A 22,838-nucleotide genomic window follows, 5' to 3' on the forward strand; every position below is an offset into this window, starting at 1 on the left:
GGCAGATCTAGGCTTTGAGACATTCTTGAATTTAGAATGCCCTCCTTTTGGTCTTGGAGGGCGTGTGGGACAATATTCAAGAATATGACCGTAACCATGACAATATCAGCATTCTATAGTAGGACAATATGCAAAAGCATGATCAATTTGATTACAATTCTTACAGAGTTTATTGCCAGATTTCTGATGTAAGGATCGAGTAGTTGCAAAAGCAGTTTCAAATTGAGGAGTTTTATCCAAACTGAGACGAGTCTCTTCAAAAATAATCTCTTGAATAGCAGTATTCAATGATGGGAGTGGATTTCGATGTAGCAGGGACGCTCGAAAGACCTCATATTCTGATCGAAGAGCCATTAGAACTTGAATGAGATGAAGATGATCTTTACTGATTTTGGCCTAAGATATTTGATTCCAAATGGGTTGGACCTGGGCAAGAAAATCATTCACAGATTGACCTACTTCTTGTTTCAGATTATGAAGATTAGTCCACAACTGATAATAGTGGGCAAGTCCAGTGGTCTGATATCGATTAGCCAAAAAATTCCAAATTTCTTTTGTAGAGTCATAATTAGCAAATTGGATGTGGATGGACGAGACAGAGGTATTGGGAAACCAGGTGATGATCTGATGATTTTTACTATCCCAATCCTTAAGACGGTCAGCAAATTTTACATCAGTTTCATCATTTTCTCTTGTCGGCGTAATGATATCTCCGGTAACAATACGCCAAAGCTTGCGACCTATTAAAAAACTTTTCATTCCTTGAACCCAAAGATTATAGTTGGAACCAGTCAGAACTTTTGCAATAGGTTTTGAAATATCAGATTTCTCCATTGATAACAAGATGAGGAGAAAAAAAATGGTATAATAACAGGAATGAAAGAATGAACAAGAACAGGTTGTAGAGAGAGAAGAGAGACCCCAGAAACTAGAAATAAAAGTTTTATAGCTCTGATACCATGTTAGAAGAAAGAATACAAGTAATGAAGGAAAGGATTGTGTATTTGTCTGTGTCTTATTTACAGAGATATTACATTTATTTATACATGAGAATATGAGCTAATTTAGACAAGAATAATAATTGCTGTAATTATGATACACAAATCTCCTTTAATCATGCTAATTACTGTAATTATGCTACACAAATCTTTTATAATCATGCTAATTGCTGTAATTATGCTAACATGCTGTAAGCACAACATCCTATAGATATTAAGCTTGGAATTGATTTACTTGTCATTTGATAAGTAAAACATCATAGTTTGGTAAAAGATAAAACATTAAGTGGGTGTTTTTTAGAAGTTGCTTTGAAGGCATAGAATGAATTGCTTTGCTTTCCCCTAAAAATAGAACAATTTCAGCGAAGGTATAGTCTTATTGCCAAACAATTTCTCAAACTTAATTATGGAATATCAACAATGGAGTAAAAAAGAAAATCTTTGCAGCCTAATGGAAAGCTAAAACACGACTAAAACTTAGGAAGGTTTCAAGCCAATGACACAACCTTAAGAAGTTGATGTGTCCCCTTTAAGCTTAAGAAGCCAATCTATGGATTTTTATGTCTAGGCAGTTTGTTAAATTGAGGACATTTTCTGCATGCTAGTTCGATTAAACCGAACTTCCAATCTTCTTCTGCAGGGCTACACTGCCATCACTGACGTTCCAAGTGGATTTGCTGCTTGGACACACAACTGACTTCCAACAGAAAATTGATGTATGTCGGTGAGAATTATAAATGCCTAAAGCTACCATAAGTTATAGTTGTCAATTAGCAGAGAAGGTGATGTGCAGAAGAACATAATTCATGAGAAGACCAAAAAAAAACAGTAAGACAGTACTACAAGAAAATCTTGCAAAGCATAATTGAGCCTTGTATGGGTAGATGCTGTTTCATGGAAAATCACTGTCGTCAAAATGTACAAAATATACTGTTGTGAATCGTGAAAAATAAAACAAATCAAAATAAAATGTCAACTTTGTACAGAAATACTCTTCTTTCCTTAATGCCACCCATGCATACAACCAGTATATATATAATGATTTTATTATAATTATTGATGTGTCTTTTGAAAATAATTTAGTTAATTAACAGTTTATAATTTACAGTCATACCATATTCAGAATGTCTCAACTAAATGTGATATTTAATTTTTAAAATACATAATTACAAAAATTGACTTTAATTTAAACAGTTTCATCAATTTCATGATTAATTGTGAGAGAATAGTGTGCTTGAAATTGAAAGTGAAGTGTGCTAGAAATTGACAAAAAAATATACATATGATTGATTGATTGCAAAGTGGGTACTAGTCTGTTAGAAATTAAATACAAGACTATGAAAAGTAAATGTAACCACTCCAAAAATAAAATTGACAATGATAAAATAAAAGATAAAATATAGCTGAAAACGTTGATGAGTTGATTGAATGGGGTAATGCAACTTTGCTGACCTCTGCTATTTATAATCATCCTGAAGTACTCTAATTGAAAGACTCATTTTCTCTAATTTCCTGAAACCTCCCTCGTTTCAACTAACTGCTATTAATTTTCCATCTATATACAACTTTCTAATAACTATCTCTATCCATCATAAATAACCATAGGTCTTATAATTTAATTAATACAATAAAATTAATTAAATTAATTTTATAAAAAAATAAATTTAATAAATTTTAAGCCTAAAATAATTAATAACTCAAAAATTATTATTTTTAATGTAAATAATTAATTTTAATGAATCTTATCAAAATCTATTTGTGATACATATAATGGCTGTATTTTAAAATTTTTATACACAAAAAGCTTGTAGCCAATATTTTTGTCAGTATTATCTTCCTTTTAATAATGAAGAGGAAAGTGGGATTTTTTTTTTCTTTTATTTAGTATTATGGTAAGTTGGAAATTAGAATTTTTATTTATCTGTATTTTGAGACTGTATCTGACATACCTTCTCAATCATGTGGTCTGAGGCCTAAGCATAGAGAATACCTTTCGAGATGAAAAGAGAAAACCCCAACGGTTTAGTAAATTCCTTTTAGGAAATATTTAACCGAAGAATATGAAAAATTATTTTTATATTATAATGCAAGAGTTAAATTAATTTACAACATAATAATAAACACACTCAACTTATTGAAGAAAACATGACCATTCTTTTTTCAGTATGAGTTTAGAATGGAAATTAATTATTTCAAATTTATAATCAATAAATTTATCAAACTAATTCACTGTTTTTTTTTTTTTAATTCAATTTCCGGGTTGCTTATGTACTTCTTTTTCTCAAATGAGGCGAGTTGTTGGGCAGGCCCACCGCTGGGACATATGGCAGGCCCCACATCTACCAAAAATAGGTATAATATTCCTTAAAAATAATTTCTTTTTTTTCAAAGAATCCTTAAAATAAATGCTATTATTGTATTATGTTGGTTTTTATTTTGGTTTTGTTTTATCCATGTAAAGCTCTAACGAGGTTGTTAAAGCTGAAGAATGCTTCAAACTGGCAACACAGAAATTGATCCACCCACGTTTTCTGTTTCTGACACCATTTTGCTAAGTAAACTTAACTACTCAACATGGCGCCCACATCTCCTACTCTTACCTTTACGCGTCTTCTTTCAGAGGTATTTTGCTGGTGGAAATGGAGATCGAGTGAAGAACATTAAATCTGCCACAACCCACTTTCCCTGGAAAGAGAAAGCAGAAAATATAACTTAGAGAAATGGCAAGAATGACGACATCTCGAAAATGGTTCGACATGATCCGAAGAAAATTCCTCAGATCATCCTCTCATAGAAACACTATTGTTCTTGATTCCAATTCTTGCTCCAGTCCTCATGATGAGGCAAAAACAGATGAAAAAGCCAGTTATAAGGAATTGATTAGTGAAATTTCACTGATTTCAAGGAAACAACTCACCCAAGAAGACATAGCTGCCATGAAAGTCCAAGCAATTTTCAGGGGCCATCTCGTACGCTATCTATCCACTGCAATTTTCTGTGTCTTTCGGAGATATCTTTATAGTTTAGTTCCTTCCAAGCACATCAACTGATGATTATATATTTTAATGGTTTTTGTATTCTTAACAGGCAAGACGAGCATTTCGAGCACTAAGAAGCCTGGTGAAAATGCAAGCATTAGTTCGAGGGGCTTACGTAAGGAAACAAACTCGTATAGCCCTGCATTGCATGCAGGTTCTTGTCAGATTGCAGGTACGGGTTAGAGCAAGGCAACTCCAGCTCCTTGGCACATGCAGCGATTGATTGATACTACTAGGCAAACACAATTCAGAGAGCTTTCTAACATCCCATGGCATGCGCAACAATAACATGCATCCACATTTATAATTAGTCGGAGGAAACTGATCTCTTTTCTTCCTTTCTTTCTCTGCCTTCTTTTTTATCTTAATCACTAAAGGCTTTTCCCATCAGATTCAAACGGAGATCCCTCTTTTTTCATTGAAAAATTGCGGTTTTTTCTCCTTTGGTTTGGACGTTTTGTCATTTGCGCGCTTGGAGATCAAATCCTAGAAGGCATTCTGCCAAGAGACATCTTAAATGGAAAAGTACTTTTTTCTGTGGATTTCTGTCAATTTACACAGCTCTTATACTTGGAATTAATTTCATAGCAAATCCTAGGGTCAAAGTACTGGATGTTAAAAAAAAAAAAAAAAAATGCGTGATTTGTGTGCGATAGGTTCTTAGTTTTACCAAGGTAAGTTTCGCCACTAGCTTGTCTAACGCAGGTGAAATTTTGGTGTAGAAAATTTCCAATGCCATTGCGTGCACAAATAGCGATTCGACTATTCCAATGTATATAGCCATAGTTTGGCCCCCTGATTTCCCCATGCCTAAAATGGAATTCTTTCCCGGTCACAATATCAAAAGTTCTTCATTCGAGCTCTAAGAAGAATAGGCATCTGGATTCGATAATTTCTCTTCAACAGCATTAGATCCATGAATAAGTTAATCTTTTGTTTGTATTCCTATTTGCTCTAGTAACGATACGCATTTAGTGGAGCCATCCCCATTTTATTCAAATTTCTAACTGTAAAATGTTTTTTTCAACTTGGATCACCATTTATGCAGTAAGAGGAGAGAATTTAGAGGACGGAGAACGGAGAAAGGAAAGATACACAAAATGAAAACATGTAAAATCCTACTTACAACTAAGAAAAGGGGAAAACACAGCTAAAACCACTGTAGAGAAAAGCGTCTGTACAATTACAAAAGTATGCAAGAAGGAAAATTGCCTGCACATGGATGCATCATTAACAGCTACTGTCTTCTCCCAACTTAATGGTGACCCCTTATCAGTGCTGAAAAAAAGCCACCTGATGATTTATTCTTGCATCGATCTTCCTTATCATTTGTTACCTGTTTTTAATTAAAAAGTTTATAACTGTTAGATGATGGCCAAAATATCATCATGAGTAGCTCAGTAGTCAGTACCTCTTTAGCTATTTGCTGAAGGATATCTATAATTTCGGAGAAGTTGGGTCTCTGACTTGGATCCTGCCGCCAGCATCTCTCCAGCAGTTCTGCAAGTTTTGGATGAGCATTCTTGGGGATAGTAGGCCGTAGACCCTAAAAGACAAAGATAAAAATGAATTGTCAATTAAAATGAGAAAATTGTTTTAGTTTGATGTTAGTGTCAAAATAACACATGTACCTTTTGCACCACACCTACTGCTGCTTGCAATGGGGTCAAATATGAGTAAGGAAGCTGATATTGCAGTCAATAAAATATAATTGTTAAACAAAAGATAAGAAAGTGGCTAACAAAATCATTTGAGACAAGAGAATGATATAAAAATAACACCTAAATATTTAACAAATACAGGCTTACTTCTCCTGTTAGAAGTTCCCATAGTACTATTGCAAAGCTGAAAACATCGGCCTTGTGATCATATGGTTTGTGTTCAATCACCTTCATACAAGTGAAGCCACTGTAGGTAAATATAAGATGATAAAGAAAAGAAAAAAATAAAAGAATTATTTATATTAATTAGTAATGTTGATTATTTAGATTTTTGTTATAAATTTTTTACTATTTATGAGTTTTATTTGGATTTTTCTATGTATGACTGCAATTGCTATGGTGCACCAAAATGAAGCCTTGTAGACTCTTGTTAGTCAATACTGATGATTGAATAAGAACAATCAACTTCCTCCACAAAATTGTTTCTTTTGTTCTTGTTGATTTGGTTGTACATCATTTTTGCAGCTATTATACAATTTTCTCTTATAATGGGGAAACCACAGCATTCTCTGTTTTCTCATAATGGAGAAACCACAGCATTCTCTGTAAGTTAATAAACAACTATTTCAGAATGGAAACCAGATATTCCATTAATGTTGCCAATTACTGTCATGCAAAGAACACACATGAGAAGGTGAAGTCAATTTCCAAGAAAAGGCATACCTCAGGAGCCATCCAACGGTATGTTCCGGTTTCAGCTGTCATTACTCCAGATTGAGTTTGCACTCTGGCAACCCCAAAATCAGCGACCTTAACAACCTGTAGCAGAAGATCAAATTATTTTATCCTGTTATTTTAGTGTACATACATATATTTTCACTCTCATCTATATAAGTGATAGAATTCCACAAAATAAATATTTTCATCAATGTCAAGGCATGTAGAACCAACCAATCCAAACACTCTTGAAATTTTATCACCTAAAAGGCTACAACACAATGTTTAATTATACATTAACATAATACTGCCTACTGCCTAGCTTAAGCAACAGCCATTGATATCTATTGTTAAAGAGAAAATAAAATATACAGATGCTCTTTGTTAAAACATCAAGGTTATCAATAAATTGAAAAATATTTTAAAAATATATACATAAAGTGCAGTTCTAAATGTGAAATTGATGATGACAAATTCTCTAGATGAGAAAATGAAGAAAAAATAATAAAAATAAGTTATTAATTAAATATTTAATGTAAACATGATAGGGTCACGCAATCCAATGATTTATAAGTTAAGGAAAAACTCTTACTTCATTTTCATCCATGAGAAGATTGGCAGTTTTCAGGTCCCTGTGAATTATATTATTTTGGTGAAGATAATTCATTCCCCTGGACACATCAGTTGCCACTTTGATTAAGGATGAAAGCTTAAACACACCCTTCTGTTTATGAAGAAAATCATATATACTTCCTCTAGCCATGAACTCTGATAAATAAGAAATTTAGCATCAAAAGGTGAATATTAGTGAACAGAATGATAAGGCCACGTCATCCTACAAATATGGATATGAAATGTTGATCAGAGTTAATGGAATTCTGCCAATCTCACACTACATCAGCAACACAGTTAATATCTAATAAAGGTAGAAGATAGCAAACGGTAGGGAGAGTATTAGAGCAAAGACAGGAAACAACAGAAACAACTCCCTAACAACATCAATGAAATATAGAAATGTCAAATAATTTTACAACTAAAAATTCCATAAAGTTATAGATGTAAAAGATTGAATAACTTACCAGTCACAATGCACAGGTTTGGAGGTTGAGTGCATGCACCTATGAATTGTACGACATTCTTATGCCGAATTTTCCTGCAAAGTGCTAACAAAATAAGTAATTGCAGAAAACAAAGTACCAGTGAAAACAGAAGGAAGCACAGACCAGAATTTCCTCATGTAACGAAAAGCAAGAAGAATGCATCATATGCAAATCCCTAAAGAACGCAGCAAAGCATACAAGAATACTAAAAATGTGAGTCAAATGAGTCCCCCTTCAGGAGCATCACTGGTGAGACCTCCCTCTTTGGTAATCAAGTATAATACCACTTGCTCAATAAAGTTATAGTATTCATAAAAATTAAGAACGTCGAGACTTCACACCGCCAAAGTTCTCTGAAGAGAAACTGATAAATAGACATGTCGTGCAGATCATTGCTTGCAAAAGGGACTTTCAGTAAGCATCTGAAGACAATTGCATAGTCTAAAAAGTGTTTTTTTAGCTTCTATTTTCTTTTCTTTTTTAAGTATCAAAGCATAAAAGATCTAATCGAGTACATAAACAATGATTTTTAGAAATGGCTGCTGTCACTTCTCTCAATCATTATGACAAACCTCATTATATAAACTTCTTGGGAGAACTCTCTAAGCATTTCTGCACTGACACGCTCAGGCTTGAGGATTTTGATGGCAACTTCCTGACTGCAATATGTGCCTCTGTACCTGAAGAGGTTAAAAAGGTAAATCTAGTGAAAGTTTGCAGAATCTGCAAAAACAGTTTTCAATAGACAAACTTACAGATCACCATATGATCCAGATGCCACTTTGTTTTCAATTTTTAACTGATTGGTATCAATTTCCCAGACATCAATTCCATCACTAGGTATTTCTATGCAGTGAGGAAGAGATTCGACCCTTGTTTCATTCTGCTTGCTCGCAGCTGAAACTTGTTTTGAACAACTTTGCTCCTGCAGAAGATTACAATTTATCAAAATATACCATGCATTTTGGTTCTGGTTGATCTATCAAATGGTATCCTGAAAATCTAAATTAAACTGGGTTAGTACTGCAAAAGAGTCGGACTCAACACAGAAGCTCAAATCCAGTGCTTAATACTGACAAGCATAATGATCTTGTTTTCAGTGATACCATAAGGAAATTATCTCAATAGTAGAATCTTATCTGATTTCCATGATCCACAATTAGTGGCTCACCGGATCCAAAAATTGTAATATTACAAAATAAACCAAACCCCAAAGACATACACAGAACATTGTAACATTTTAAGAAAATTATCAGAAGTGTCTAATTTAGTAGAGCTCTGAGCACAAAATTCATAAAAGTTTAAAGTTTCAAGATTAACCAGAAATGAACAAAAATTTGCATTTCCGAAGATAAAAAGATTAAGGACCATATTCATAAATTACTTCTCATGTAGCAAACCAAGAAGAAAATGTATATTGAGGGTAGAAAATGCAATACTACTACCAAACCATAGCAGACTTTACTCTTAGACTTAATATCATTCCCCTTCAGTATCTGGTTAGCTCTCCCTCCTTCAAAAAGATTATCACAGTTGTAATGAGTTCACAACCTCGCTAGTTGCCACATATACTGGCAAAGAAACAAAGACCAAAATAACAAATCCAAATGCACTTTAATTGCAATTTAAAGACTTCAAGAATGCATCGTGAAGCAATAATGGAGCAACCACTTCATATGCACCAACACCATCAATTCATATCATTTGAGGTCCCTTAGAGATGATTAAACTCAAGCCAAGTTTGCATCAATAGTAATTTTGTTGTGGTTGACGACATCATCCACATTCAGCTCTGTTTAGGGACATACTTTCCACTATCTGTTGAGTTCAGAGTTGCCTAGTATATACATTAATTGAGAGAAAGGTTGTTTTGGCACCACACATCAACAAATAAATCCACAGTTTTATTCAGCAAGAGCACTCATATAGCATTACAAATTTCAAAAAATCAAGAGCATAACATATTCAAGTTCTAGAGAGGTGCACAGTTGTAAATCCAAAAAAAAAAAATTAGTATGGAGAAAGCCTACCTTAAACTTTAAGATTTCCTTTTCCAAAGCACTTTTAAGCTCCTCAGTTTCCTGAAATTTTCCATATGCAATTATATCAAGCAATACAGAATTGTGAAAAAAAGGCGTCAGTCTGGCAATTATCTTACTATTATAATTTAAAAGAATAACAATAAGCTTGTTTACCCAAGCAAAAAAAAAAAAGGTTTAAAAACAAGAGAAGCACTGTTAAACAGCCAAGGACAAAAAAAAAATAGTCTGAAGACAAATTTGAATAATTTATAAAAATTTTAATTTATGGATAATGAGAACACAAAAAAATAATGAACGCTGACAGTTTCAAAGTCATCTCTTAAATCAACTTTGACTTAAAACCAATTTCCATACTCAATTGAATGTATTACTATTATGTCTCTTATGAGTTAATAAAATAATCAAAACCTAAACACAGGCAAAGATTTGGAAATAATAACTGACGGGTAGAACAGTACTATGAGGCTGTTCAAAATTCAAATTAGAACTCTCAATTCGATCGAAAAAAATATAAAATCACAGATTAGGATGTTAGCATAGCAAACAAAAGTGTAGATGAAGACAACCAAACAGTAAGAGGTTAGGAAAATAGAAAAAGAAAAAATTTTCCATAAAAGGTAAATTGAGACTATAACTACAACAATCTAGTAATGGATGTGATATCAATAAAAATAAAAAGTCCATTTGCACATATTTAAGTTGCCATCTTAAGTTGTTACTTTAATCATCCTTCATGACTTTAGGATTAACCCAATTCTATTTAATCTAATGAAAATGAGTTGGACGAGACCATTCTAAATGAATTATTTTATTTTTGAAGTAAGGTTAAAAAGTGAATTAAGATTGAGTTATGTGTTATGATATTTGGAGAGTGCCCGATGTGCTTGTGTAATGCCAGGAAATTTAAAAAGCAATGTAATCAAACAATTGATCTAATAAGTATATGGCCTTACCTCACGTGCCCAACCATCAACGACAAACACGTCCAAAGAAAACCCATCAACAGTGGAAAAAGCATGAGCTTCTTGAATATTCAATCCTATCTCCGCAAGTAAGAAGGTCAACTGGAAAATTATTTAGAGTAATTATTTGTATCTATTATCTAGTGCATGAATGTGATGTTTAATATTTTTCTTAAACATCTTTACACAATGCATGAATAGTGTTGTAATTAGAGTGCTCTCTTCAAACATACAAACATTGTTTTTAAAGTTATATATGTTAAGTTTCTCTTTTTGAATTGCTCTAGAAAGACGATATATTATATTAATAGCTCTACAAGTTGAAACAAATATGAAAACCTTTTACCATAATTGTGCCTGAAAGCATATATAGCATAACACCAGACCTACATTGATCAGAATATATTGTTTATGCAAGTAGTAAAGTATAATCACCAACCTCACTAAGGAGTTTTGGCCTGTCAACTGTTGAGAAAGTGATCTCGTGCATAGGCCTACAGGATTGAAAATTTCATAACAATATTAATAATGCCCATATGAGTTGATGCTAACATCATAATTGATAATAAAAAATATAAAAGAGAGAGAGAGAGAGAGAGAGAGAGAGAGAGAGAGAGATTATCTTAAATTTTGAACGCCAAACTCCTGAATTCCAAATATAGAGGCCTCATGAAAATAATAAGTCTAATCTCATAACAGAGAGTGAATTTAAAGTTTGATTCAATATCATATGCCTCTATAGCAATAAATAGGAGCACCATCAGGAAAGTTTCCACTTTTAACTCATTGACAGATAATGATGTCTCATGGTGAAGAAAGACACAAAATCTCTACAAATTCTTACCGAGAAAGATGTGATGCTGAATTTACAGCACTGTCTCCATCTTCAACATTGTATCTATTGGCTTGAAATGCAAGTGCTTCAAGATTAGGTGATGAGCCAAATGTAGGTGGTGGATGGACACTGAAGAGAGAGAGAGAGACAGAGAGAGAGAAGCACAAATCAATAGACATGCATACATAACAAAGTTCTCCAAGAAAAAGGAGGACAGCACTAAACTAGAAAACGTAACTTTGACAAAAGCTGAACAAGAATGAAGGACATAACTAGATAAGTAACAAATGTAATGCACATACCTCTGTCTGCTTGGCATATAAGAACTTTGTGCATCTTCTTTCATTGCACAATCTGAATGGATAGAATCAATAGACATTCCATTGGAGACAGGATAGACCTGCATAAAAGAAAAGAAAAGCAAACAAACTATTCATTACAGATCATTGAGTCAAACTCATTAGTTAATGACAAACTAAACACTATCAATATTTGAGAACACTATTTACGTAGTCACAAGATGGTGATACCATTAAAAAAATGATATTACCAAACACAATGTTATATATAAATCCTTAATGATTCATATTGAGGCATACACTGAATGTGGTAAAAAATTTTCACATTACCCTAAACAATTGGGATGATACAAACCAGGCTAGAAATTTCAATCAGACACAGGAATAATATTCTTAATAAACTCTTAAGTAAACTAACCAATTGCCATCATGTTGACTAGAAATCTTAAAAGTTGAGGTAAATAATTGGACTTTCCACACACCATAAGCTATTTGATATGGGAAAAGGTCCTAAGAAATAAGTGAAACAAACATTGCATTCCCTAAAGAAAATTACTATTTTGACAAACATTCTAATTAAAGTGTATAAAAAAATAGATCACGTAAGAAAGCTGCCCCTTTCTCCACAACATCTAAATGACAAGATCAACCCCAAGGGGCCAAAGAAAGCTAAAAGGAAGAGACAACTATTGTAAAAGAGGAGAAAAGAAAGCCCAATGACAGAAGTACTCTCACTGAGGAAAAATTGAAAGACCATGGAGAATTCAACATACTGCAGTTCCTAATTTGAAACAAAGTTGTGCAGAAAGCCAGAAACCAGGCTTCAGCACCAACCCAAGGCAGCCAACGGAAAAGGTTGATCTATAAGGTTGACAGGCTCAACAAGTAATTCAGACCAATTCAAAGCAACACGTGGAGGAACTCGAATCATCAATTTCAAATTCTATCCAACACATTGTAGCTAGTATTTCGATTATTTTCCAGAGCACTAACAACTATTTTCCCAAGTACAATTTTTTTTTTTTTTAAAAAGCAGCAAAGCAAATGATTAGGACACTCATGTAGTAGTTAATGTTCACCTGCACAAGACGAACTTCAAATGCAGGTCGATTAGCAGGATCTTCTGCCAACTGCAGTAGTCTTTTATGTGTAAGCACGTCTTCTGCTCTCTCCACATTCACATCCAATGCATATCTATGCATTAGCAAAAAGATACCTTATCGAACGTTAAAAACAGAGCAAGAACAGACAATTCAATTTTGGAATTGAAGTCAAAGCTAAACTAGTTGTCCCTCAAAGAATCACCATCGATTAGGACATCAAAACAACTTACTGTCCCATTTAACCAAGTATAATGCATATATCAACAGGAAAGTAATAAAGAAAACTAATAAAAACGAAAAATTAAAAGAAGAAGAAGAAGAAGAAGAAGAAGAAGAAGAATAAGAAGAAGAACCATTTAGCTCGTTAGAACTTTCAATTAGTGTTTCCATTGTTTAATTACAATGAAAATACGCAAAAGAAAAAGAAAAGTAAATCTGAAACTCAGCGGACTAAGGGGGACCAAAAGAAAAGGTGCAAAACGAGGAATCTCCCAATAAGCATGAGTTGGTAAGATTACACTGATTAAAAGATTCCAAAGTGATATTCTCCCTAAAGCTTCGTCATGTTTCTCAGCAACCAAACAAGCAACGTTAAAGAAATCAAGAGCTAGGTTAAGGAAAATACCTCGCAGGTAATCGATTGAAATGGAGCCAAAGCTGATCATCAAAGCCAGGAAGATTCGCCTCTACGTAATTGAACTCCTGGATTCGCCTAAGCACCTCGTTATACACATCTAGCTTTTGCATATGGTGTCGAGGATTCGCCTGCGAGTACGATTCCACTGGCCTACTTCCACAACTCTCCAAGTCCTCTTCAATCGCCATTATTTGGATACAGAAACGACAACTAACTAAATCCAGTAAAGTAAAGCAAGAAAAATTGCAGTGAAAAATGAAATAAAATAGCTCAATCAAACAACGATGGATCACACATGACGGTGGAAGCTGCGGCGGCTGTTGATGAAATCAACAAATAGAAGAGAGAGAGAGAGAACAAAGCTCAACAACAAAAAGCCGGACAGGAAGAGTGTATGCGCTGGTGATGCTTTTTTTTTAAAGAGTGCTGAGTTGGCCCCCCTGTCTTGCGATGAGAGTCCCACGTCATCATTGGGTCCACCAGGTGGTGGGTCACCAGGCTTCCACTGATTCCTTATAACTGCCTTGATTGGATAAACAAGAAGAAAATTATTTTTAATTTCATTCTGTGCATAATAAAAAAATTATTTCTAATTTAACATGGATTTTTTTGTAATTTAATTTTTAATTAATTAATATTATAAACTATCTGTTTAAACGGAAATTGATCAAGGTTTTTGATAACTGGATAAGTAATTAAAAATATCTCAATCCTTGAATAAACATAACTTGCTAATCAAGTTATTCTTCTCAGACAGTCTTGATCGATATATATTTGGTTATAACAATGAAACTGCTCAATGTTTTAATAGAAGGTTTTGTTGTCGTGTAGGCCTACCAAACTATTGTTGATTAGTCCAAATTAAATAATTAATCCATTATGCTGACTCTTGTCATTTTCTTAATTATTATCTTTTTTTTTTAGAAGCCTTTTCCGTAATCATTAATTAATAGTTAATCTTATCTTTTTTTTCCTGACTAATAAGATTATGGATATTATCGACATGTATATTTGACAATTTCATCTTACTATAATTACAGTCTAAACAACTAAAGTTTAATTTAGCTGAAAACATATTACTCAGGTTCTATTTTCCTTAATTTCTATTAATTAAAAAAATTATATTCTAAATATTCTATTAGTGAATGCTATTTTTATTTATTTTTTTAGTTAGCTTTAATTTTTAATATTTTGGCCTTGCTTTTTTCTTTTATGTATAAAATAGGACTAGACTATAGGAGTAGCTATGCTGTTGGCCTTCCTAATCACAACAATTAGAATTTAATTTTAAATTAGTTAGAGTTTGCCATATAATTTTTATATCATTTAAATCAATTTAAAATTAATTTTGCATTGTTATTAAAAAGTTACTCTTTCTTTTTACATTATTTTAGATCTTCTATTTTAACTTCTCATTCATTTAATTATTAATTTATTATATATTTTTATGTTTATTTCATCGCTAATTTATCACACTTACAAAAAGGAAGCATTGCTTCACGCACCTCTTCAATCCTTCATTCATCTCTAGAATTTCCACTTTTTTCTTTGAAGTCTCACCTATACTAATTGAGATGTAAAATATGTTAAGTGAATGAATATATATACATATATATATATATATGAATTAGCTTGCTATTTCATATAATCCACTGGACTTGATTATTTACTTTTAACTTTTAATTTAAAATATATTTTTTAATTTATAAGTTAATTTAAAAATTAATAATTAATTATTTAATAAAATTACTTAAAATTAACTTTTAAATAATTTAAGTGTTGAGTTAAAATGCGTCAAAAAATAATTTAATTTATCAAAATGATCAAAGAAAATATATCATTAAGTATTGTGATTATTAAAGTAAATAAGTTATAAATAAGACGTATCTTATTTATAACTTCTAAATTATTTTAAATAGTTTTTTAACTTATAAGTTAAATCAAATACTAATCTATTTATAATATTTTACTTATAAATAAATTTAACAGAATTTTAACCGATTTATAAGTCAAACCAAGCACCATCGAAATCACAATGTTGCAATATAATAACTCTAATCAATCCCTCTTCTCACAACCCCAAGCCACTACCTTTCCTTCTCTCTACATATCCCTCTTTGTTCCCACGTTCTAGCCCCCCAAATCTCCTTTTTTTCTCTAAACTCATCACCACCTATGTATATAAGCTATGATAGTGAATTCATAATGAGTTTATACCATTTCACACGATATCAGAATCTTATTTTTATTATTTTTTTTAAATACTACTCTGATTCCAACTTGTCCAGTCTCTCTCTCTCTCTCTCTTCCATGGACTTTCAAACTATCTTGCTTCTTCCCTCCAGGCAGGCAACCTCTTCTCTATCATCATGCCTTCCATTTTTTTTTCCATTATTTCCTTACCTAATACTTCGTCTAATAATATCTAGTCATCTTCCTCCATTTTTTCTTTAGCCTTCTCCTTCTATTTCTACAATGAGGAATATCAAAAATGAAATTATATATACCTAGCATATATATTCATCTCTGCTTACCACATGAAAATCTCATTTTCCTTTTTCTATATATGGGATGGAACTTATGTAAGAGAGGATATTAAATATATATAGTCAACTTTTTTTATCTTCAATTCCAATTAAAATGAAATGTGCAGTTTTTCTATTTAACACTTTCAGTCTAACATTTTTAATTAATTTTTTTTTAAAATAGTTAATCCTGTTAAAAATAATGATAAATTAAAAAATTAGTTAATTTCTTATCTATATATAAGTGCATATATTTATTGATATATTATTAGAATTATGATGATTTTATACACTCTGCTAAGAAATTTCCATTAAAGAAACCGACAAGTTGGTGTAATTAAGCACGTGGAAACCTTCATCCTGTTCGTTTACGATTCTTTTTCCATTAATGTAGGTTTTTTTTTTTTTTTGGGCGGGGAGGGGGTGTGGGTGTATGTGTGTGTGTGTGTGGAGGCAGAGGGGGTAAAGTAGATGGGCTACAATTCATGCCCATTCAACAAATTAAATATGAGAAAAATGGGCCAAGAAATTCTACAAATCGATCACGCTATTCAACCCATCAGGCTATCCTTGACAGAGCATGCAAAGAAATACTACTGCTCTTGCTCTCTCTCTACCTCTCTGTTCACTGTGGAGTGATATACAGTCAACTATTCTTCCGCATTAATTATTGAGCCTTTCAATCAGTACTATAGCTAGTTGTTTTTGGGCAAACTTGACCAAAAGACAACCGTTTGACCTTCTTGGACAAGGCTGATAGAGTTCTGGCTTGCAGCAAGGATCACCGCTGCCACTGAGCCATATGCACCCCTGGAGTGGAGTATTGTACTAAAATGGGTTTAGTATTGCTATTGCTATGCCCCAACTCTTTAACCATTTTAAAATATTTATAGTCAAAAGATAGCCAAATATACGTGTGCGCGCGCATGTCAATGAAAATTAATCTTTCGAAATTTTATATTATGATTAAAATATGTATTATAATTAAATGTATGTTCATAAATTATATAAAACTAAAAATTTTATTTAAATTATTATAATTTTAATAGTAATTTAATTTTATTACGAATTTTAATAGTAATTTAATTTTATTACGAATCTTAATACATTTATCACTAATCGAGATGTATGAGTTCTCATCTTTAAAAAAAAAAAAAAAAAAAGACACAACGGAAGGCAGATCTCATGGCAGAAGCTAACAGCTTTTCTCTTACTATGATCAAGTTTTCTTGGGAAAAGGTAAACAAATTAATATATTCAGATAATAAAGGTTGTGATTAGTTTTATGTATTCGCTTTCGAGTCTTTTCAAAGAAAAGGGTATTACGAAGAGTCGAAGAGTTTCATAGGGCACCCTTTCCTTTAATTTCTTTCGATACATACAATGCAATAAAGATCCCTATTTAAGGGTGATTTGACTTTTGCAGCTATTTTTAAGATACTTGTATCATGAGATCTATCTGTCTGTAAGGTGACTATCTCCTACTTACTCCCCATAAATTGGCTTGGCATGCATATATCTTACCTACGCTATATCAAATCAATTAAATATATAGGCATAGTACCTTAATTAATGATAGTAAGGAAAGAAAAATAGAGTTTGTGTATGCGCTTATATCTTTCTCGTAATGCAGAAGATACAGAAACAAGCACAGAGAGAGAGAGAGAGAGAGAGAGATGCAAGTCTTCTAAAACATTTTAGATCATGCATGCCTTTATTTTGAGTTAACAAAGCCCCTGGAGATTTGCTCATCAGCTCCTACCAGATGATGATAGATCTCCTGCTGTTTCTTGGGATATGCTCCTTGTTCATTTCATTACTAATATCATAACAACTGCAAGTCTACAACAACATAAGACATGAACATGTCAAAGAAAACACATAGATTAAAAAAAAAAAAAGTTAAATAAGGTTAAAGGCAAACCCGTGATGTTGGATATATAGTTGCAGTCTGATAATAAGGTCTTATCAGAGAATGAAAGAGCACTGAGATATTGGCACGGCTCAATCAAACCAAAACAACACCACCCAAGCAAAAGCCAAGAAAAAGGTAGGTTTTCCACGTCTGAGTGAACCAGGCCAATATCACAATCGCTATTTCACATATATTTTCCATACGTAAAACTCTAGCTACATGTTTTCTCGCTCCTTTGAGGCCCACAAAGAGAAAAAAAGAAGAACCATCATTTCAAGATCAAAAAACAGAAGCGATATTGGAGAGATGATAAGAGAGAGTGAAACAAGAGGTTTTTTGAAGAGAGAAAGAGGAGCTGGTGAAGTTTTTTTTCATTTTAGAAGAAGGGAATAGCTAATTAGCTAGCTGCATGTGACGAGAGATGAGAATGTCTGGGTAGGTTTTAAGAGGGGAAGAGGGTCTGCATGAGCATTTAAAACCGCGACCACCAAAGCAGAAAGCTGGGCCAAGTGCATTTAAATCCATTATTCTCCCCTACATCTATTTCTCTCCTCCTATTCCATACTATAAACTCCACTAGATATAGGGGCACCCACTTTAACTCCAATATACAAGTTATACAACTCCTAAATAACCCTGTGATTAGGTCTAATTTTTCACTCTCATAAATTCTCTAGCTATACTAAGCAAATTCCCAACTAATTAAAATCTGCCGATATATCTTGGATTTCAAAGTATTATTGCCAAAAGGGCCGAAATGGAATGAAGAGGAGTGTTGTTGTTGGGATACAGTATGGGCAAGAATGTCAAAAGGGTGAGGATGGGGAGTGGGCAAAGAGAGAAGAAAATTCAAAAAGAAAGAACCAAGAAAGGGATCGGCCATGATAGCGATACTCACTGACTTAACCGAACCAGAAAGACCACCAACATTAATGAGGGAATCTCTCTCTGGGACGGAGAGGCCGCAACATTAATAGGCAAGGTACTCGTGAGACTGTTTTTAGAACTTCTAACCCCACAATCACTCCTCTTTGTTGAGTGGTTGATTCGCTTGCCACAAAGTACACTCTTACGATTCTTTCCTTTCTTTCAATCCTCTTAATTCCAAAACCAGTTTAGTTCTTTTAACTCAACTAATCTGCATAAGAGAGCTTCTATTAGATCAACTAGGCCTCTGATAAAAGGTATTTGGCTTGACATGAAGGCCAAAAACAGAAAGTGAACTCGATCATGCATAATTAATTTTTTAAAAACTGAATGATATAATTTGAAAACTCATAGCCTGATAAATGAAAATTTATTATCTCATTCCATTTAAATATACTAATTTCTTGAAAATGTATTTTTTATTAGTAGTTTTCTTTGATATATCCCTTAACAAAGTTTCACTTTCTTAATTAACTCGCTCTCTTCAGAATGATAATGAATTGCTACATATATAATTTTCATAAATAATAACAAAATTTCGATTATATATACACACACACCTGCTGTCATTGAGAAAATTATGAACTTGATCATACATTAACCTGCAGGAAGAAGCAAGAAAAAGTGCAGGTAGCTTCTTCCTTACATATGTGTGTGTATATGTAGTGAAACATTTAAATCACAATAAACTCTGTGAGAGTATTATTTGGGACTCATTTATTGTGGGGTCTTAAAAACCCTAAGATCTATCTGTCCTTTGGAAAATTCAGGGTTTACCTTAATCTTGTCATCGGAAAGGCAAGGTTAATGGCCTAGCTATATTTAATTATCACTTTTTCTTAATGTAGTTTCCTACGTCAAAATAGGAGATCTCCGCATTTGCTAAGAAATATTATTATTTTTATTGCAATTATTCACATTTAAGGGGAACCCTCACATTACTTATATTGAAATTAAAAATTTACAAAATTTTAATTAATTAAGAGCAAAACTTTACCGTTACAGCTCCCCCAATTAATTAAAGGAAAACCGCCCAATTGCTTAAAGTAAGGGTTGCTCAACAGTATTTTAAGCCAGTCAAACATTTAAACGGGTTAATTACTAAAAAGGGGTAATCAAAAATAAAATTTATCAAAATAGGTGATTTTGAAATTAATTACCAAAAAATGTGAATTGTGTTGAGGTGGACGGGCTGAGTGCAAAACGCTAACTATAGTAGTATTTTTAAGATCTGAACGCTATTTATAATAGCGTCCGGATGAAAAGTTTGAAAGGAAAGCTGGACGCTATTCAAAATAGCGTCCAGCTTTCCTTTAAATTTTTAATTATTTTATTTTATATTTTAAATAAAATATAAATATTATTTTAATAAATAAAATTAAAATATTTAATAATATATATTATAATATTTTTATTATAAATAATATTTTTAATTTAAAATTAAATTAAAATTTAATAAAATAAAAATTAAAAAAATAAATAATTAAAAAATTTAAGAAAAATTGGACGCTGCTATAAGTATAAGTAGAGTCTAATTTTTCTTTAGATTTTTAATTATTTTATTTTATATTTTAAATAAATTAAAAATATTATTTTAATAAATAAAATTATAATATTTAATATTATATATTTTAAATTTTTATTATAAAATAATATTTTTAATTTAAAATTAAATTAAAATTTAATAAAATTAAAATTAAAAAAATAAATAATTAAAAAATTTAAGAAAAATTGGATGCTACTTATTTTTCTTTAAAATTTTAATTATTTTATTTTATATTTTAAATAAATTAAAAATATTATTTTAATAAATAAAATTATAATATTTAATATTATATATTTTAAATTTTTATTATAAAATAATATTTTTAATTTAAAATTAAATTAAAATTTAATAAAATTAAAATTAAAATTAAAAAAAATAATTAATTAAAAATTTAAAAAAAAATTTGACGCTACTTATAGCAGCGTCTAATTTTTTTTTTAAATTTTAATTATTTTATTTTATATTTTAAATAAATTAAAAATATTATAATATATAATATTAATTATTATAATATTATTTAATAATATTTATATTTTATGTAAAATATTAAAAAAACTTAAACAAAAGCTGGACGCTACTATAAGTAGCGTCTAGCTTTTTTTTTTTTTTTTTAAATTTAATAGCTTCTATGTTTGACGTTTTTTTTTTTTGAACGCTATTGTTAATAGCGTTTTGAACATTAAAACGCTATTACTATTAACGTTTTTATGCTTCTGACTTTTCTCACCTTGATCAAGTAAATTTTTCACATCACACCCAATTTTAATAATTTTTATTTCTTCCTCACCCTATACGGTCAATTTCCCCATTTAAACGTGGGCAACAAACAACTGAAGAATTGTCTCCGTCTAATCATCAGATGGTGGACTAAGACGGTGGACTAATTGTCAAATGGCTGGGGTGCTGCGCATTAAAACCAACCAAACAAACAAACATAAAGCAAGGGACGAGAAATAAATGAATTAATAAGCAAGTGGTTGGCATTTCTTCCAGAATTTTTCTCTGAAAGGAAATATTGATTCTAAAAGTCAAGTATAGCAACTGTTAAAAATTTAATTATACATAATATTTCATTTAAAGATTGATATTTAGTGCACATAATATTCGCAAATTACCAGTTCAGCTGTTGATTTGATTGGCTTTGGCTGGCTTCAAACATAACTACAATATGTCAAAGTTCCATATTGCTAGGAGATGCGTGGTCATTCTTCTTTGTTGCACAAATATGGCAAGCCTTGATTTCTCTTTCATTATTGTTGCTTTCTTTTTGGCCTTCTCTTTCTATATGTTTTTCTCTTCTGCTATGTTAATTTATTCCTACTTGCCTTTTTTTCTGGAAAGATGGCAAACTTTCAATTCTCCTTTATGTTCTTGAGGCTCTTTCTCCATCTCTTTCTCCCTATGTATAATTAAGCTACGTGATTATTTTAATATTACATCTAAATGTGCAATAATTTTTTTTTATTCTCAATGCAAAATTAATAATAAATAACCGAATTTAATAAACTTTAACCCGTACTACAATCATTGAAAAAATATTTTTTCTTTATTTTTCTTTATTATCAGAAGAGGAAGGAATTCATACGTTTAAGCTTTTATTTCTGAAAAACAAATAACTTTTAGGAAAGAAAAGATATAAAGATTTAAATATTTAATTTATTAAATTATGAAGACGACATTAATTATTGAGTTTCTAATTAATAATTCGGCGGATAAATCCATCATAATTGATGATGATAAAACCCTAAACCTTAATTAAGAACGTAGTTACTTACACAAATTAATTATATAAACACCTATATGATCTTTAATGTGATTACTCACAACATTTTCAATAGTTAATTATGTGAAATTCAATTGTTTGATAAAAAAAAAGACAATTTTTTTGGATGAAAATGATCGTAAACTATCACATGTTAATAATTTGATTGCCAAAAAGGAAAACGATAAAAGAGAATGTGTTTTGTTAAGTAAAAATGTGTTAATTATTGGATGCAATGTATCGATTTTGTTTTGTCAATAATGGAATTTTTTTCCTTAATAAAAAATTTAGATGGGAGAGACTCTATATTTTGATGAGAATATATAATTAACTTCATTGAAAAATTACAGTGAAATTTACATATCACTCATCAAAATAAGCAATTAATAAGAGCTCTCATTGAATTTTCCTAATTGAATAAACTCATTGAATCTTACTATTTTATAAATCACATTATTTTATAATGCAGAACAAATATTCTATAATCTCCCAATATTATTCCAATTTTATTCTAGCTATATTATTGAATTTTTTTTTTAATTTAATATAGTGATTGAATCAATTAGGTATGTATATCCTCTCCCCTTTTCTAAAAGCTGGGGCAGGTGTTCAATGTGTTATCCTTTAATTTGGCGAATGCATAGGCCACTATATATGTAAAGTTCCAAACGCAACCATAGTAAACATTTAAAATCTCTGTTATTTCTTTAAAGATCAGTTGATGAGATTGGAACTTTCAATTTAATGAGAGGGATGATTATACCTTCCCTA

General features: G+C 31.4%; 2 protein-coding genes and 1 long non-coding RNA gene across 5 annotated transcripts; 1 reads left to right on the forward strand and 2 right to left on the reverse strand.

Moving 5' to 3' along the window:
- Positions 1-3,445: 3,445 nt before the first annotated feature.
- Positions 3,446-4,862, forward strand: LOC110672567 (protein IQ-DOMAIN 20). Its single transcript, XM_021835367.2, has 2 exons — positions 3,446-3,967; positions 4,086-4,862. Exons 1-2 carry the CDS (start codon positions 3,719-3,721, stop codon positions 4,257-4,259), a joined length of 423 nt encoding a protein of 140 aa, XP_021691059.2. The 5' UTR covers positions 3,446-3,718; the 3' UTR covers positions 4,260-4,862.
- Positions 4,863-5,104: 242 nt separating this feature from the next.
- LOC110672566 (serine/threonine-protein kinase STY17) lies at positions 5,105-13,786 on the reverse strand. Of its 3 annotated transcripts, XM_021835364.2 has the most exons (16): positions 13,381-13,786; positions 12,732-12,846; positions 11,656-11,753; positions 11,363-11,482; positions 10,958-11,012; positions 10,510-10,620; positions 9,545-9,595; positions 8,270-8,439; positions 8,087-8,194; positions 7,494-7,567; positions 7,007-7,182; positions 6,421-6,516; positions 5,845-5,925; positions 5,668-5,721; positions 5,448-5,582; positions 5,105-5,372 (listed from the first exon to the last, which is right to left on the reverse strand). In XM_021835364.2, exons 1-16 carry the CDS (start codon positions 13,578-13,580, stop codon positions 5,292-5,294), a joined length of 1,725 nt encoding a protein of 574 aa, XP_021691056.2. In that variant the 5' UTR covers positions 13,581-13,786; the 3' UTR covers positions 5,105-5,291. The 3 variants fall into 3 exon arrangements, 2 of the variants coding, with proteins under 2 accessions (XP_021691056.2, XP_021691057.2); XR_009144752.1 differs by lacking the exon at positions 5,105-5,372 and having other exon boundaries at positions 5,502-5,582; positions 5,845-5,944; positions 13,381-13,780; XM_021835365.2 differs by lacking the exons at positions 5,105-5,372; positions 5,448-5,582; positions 5,668-5,721; positions 5,845-5,925 and adding an exon at positions 6,098-6,300 and having other exon boundaries at positions 13,381-13,780.
- A 3,814-nt stretch (positions 13,787-17,600) lies between these two features.
- LOC131174733 (uncharacterized) lies at positions 17,601-18,254 on the reverse strand. Its single transcript, XR_009144965.1, has 2 exons — positions 17,842-18,254; positions 17,601-17,759 (listed from the first exon to the last, which is right to left on the reverse strand). It is a non-coding gene; the product is annotated as an uncharacterized LOC131174733 (long non-coding RNA).
- Between the last annotated feature and the right edge of the window lie 4,584 nt (positions 18,255-22,838).

This window comes from Hevea brasiliensis, chromosome 16 (assembly GCF_030052815.1).
Source record: "Hevea brasiliensis isolate MT/VB/25A 57/8 chromosome 16, ASM3005281v1, whole genome shotgun sequence".
Lineage (NCBI taxonomy): Eukaryota > Viridiplantae > Streptophyta > Magnoliopsida > Malpighiales > Euphorbiaceae > Hevea > Hevea brasiliensis.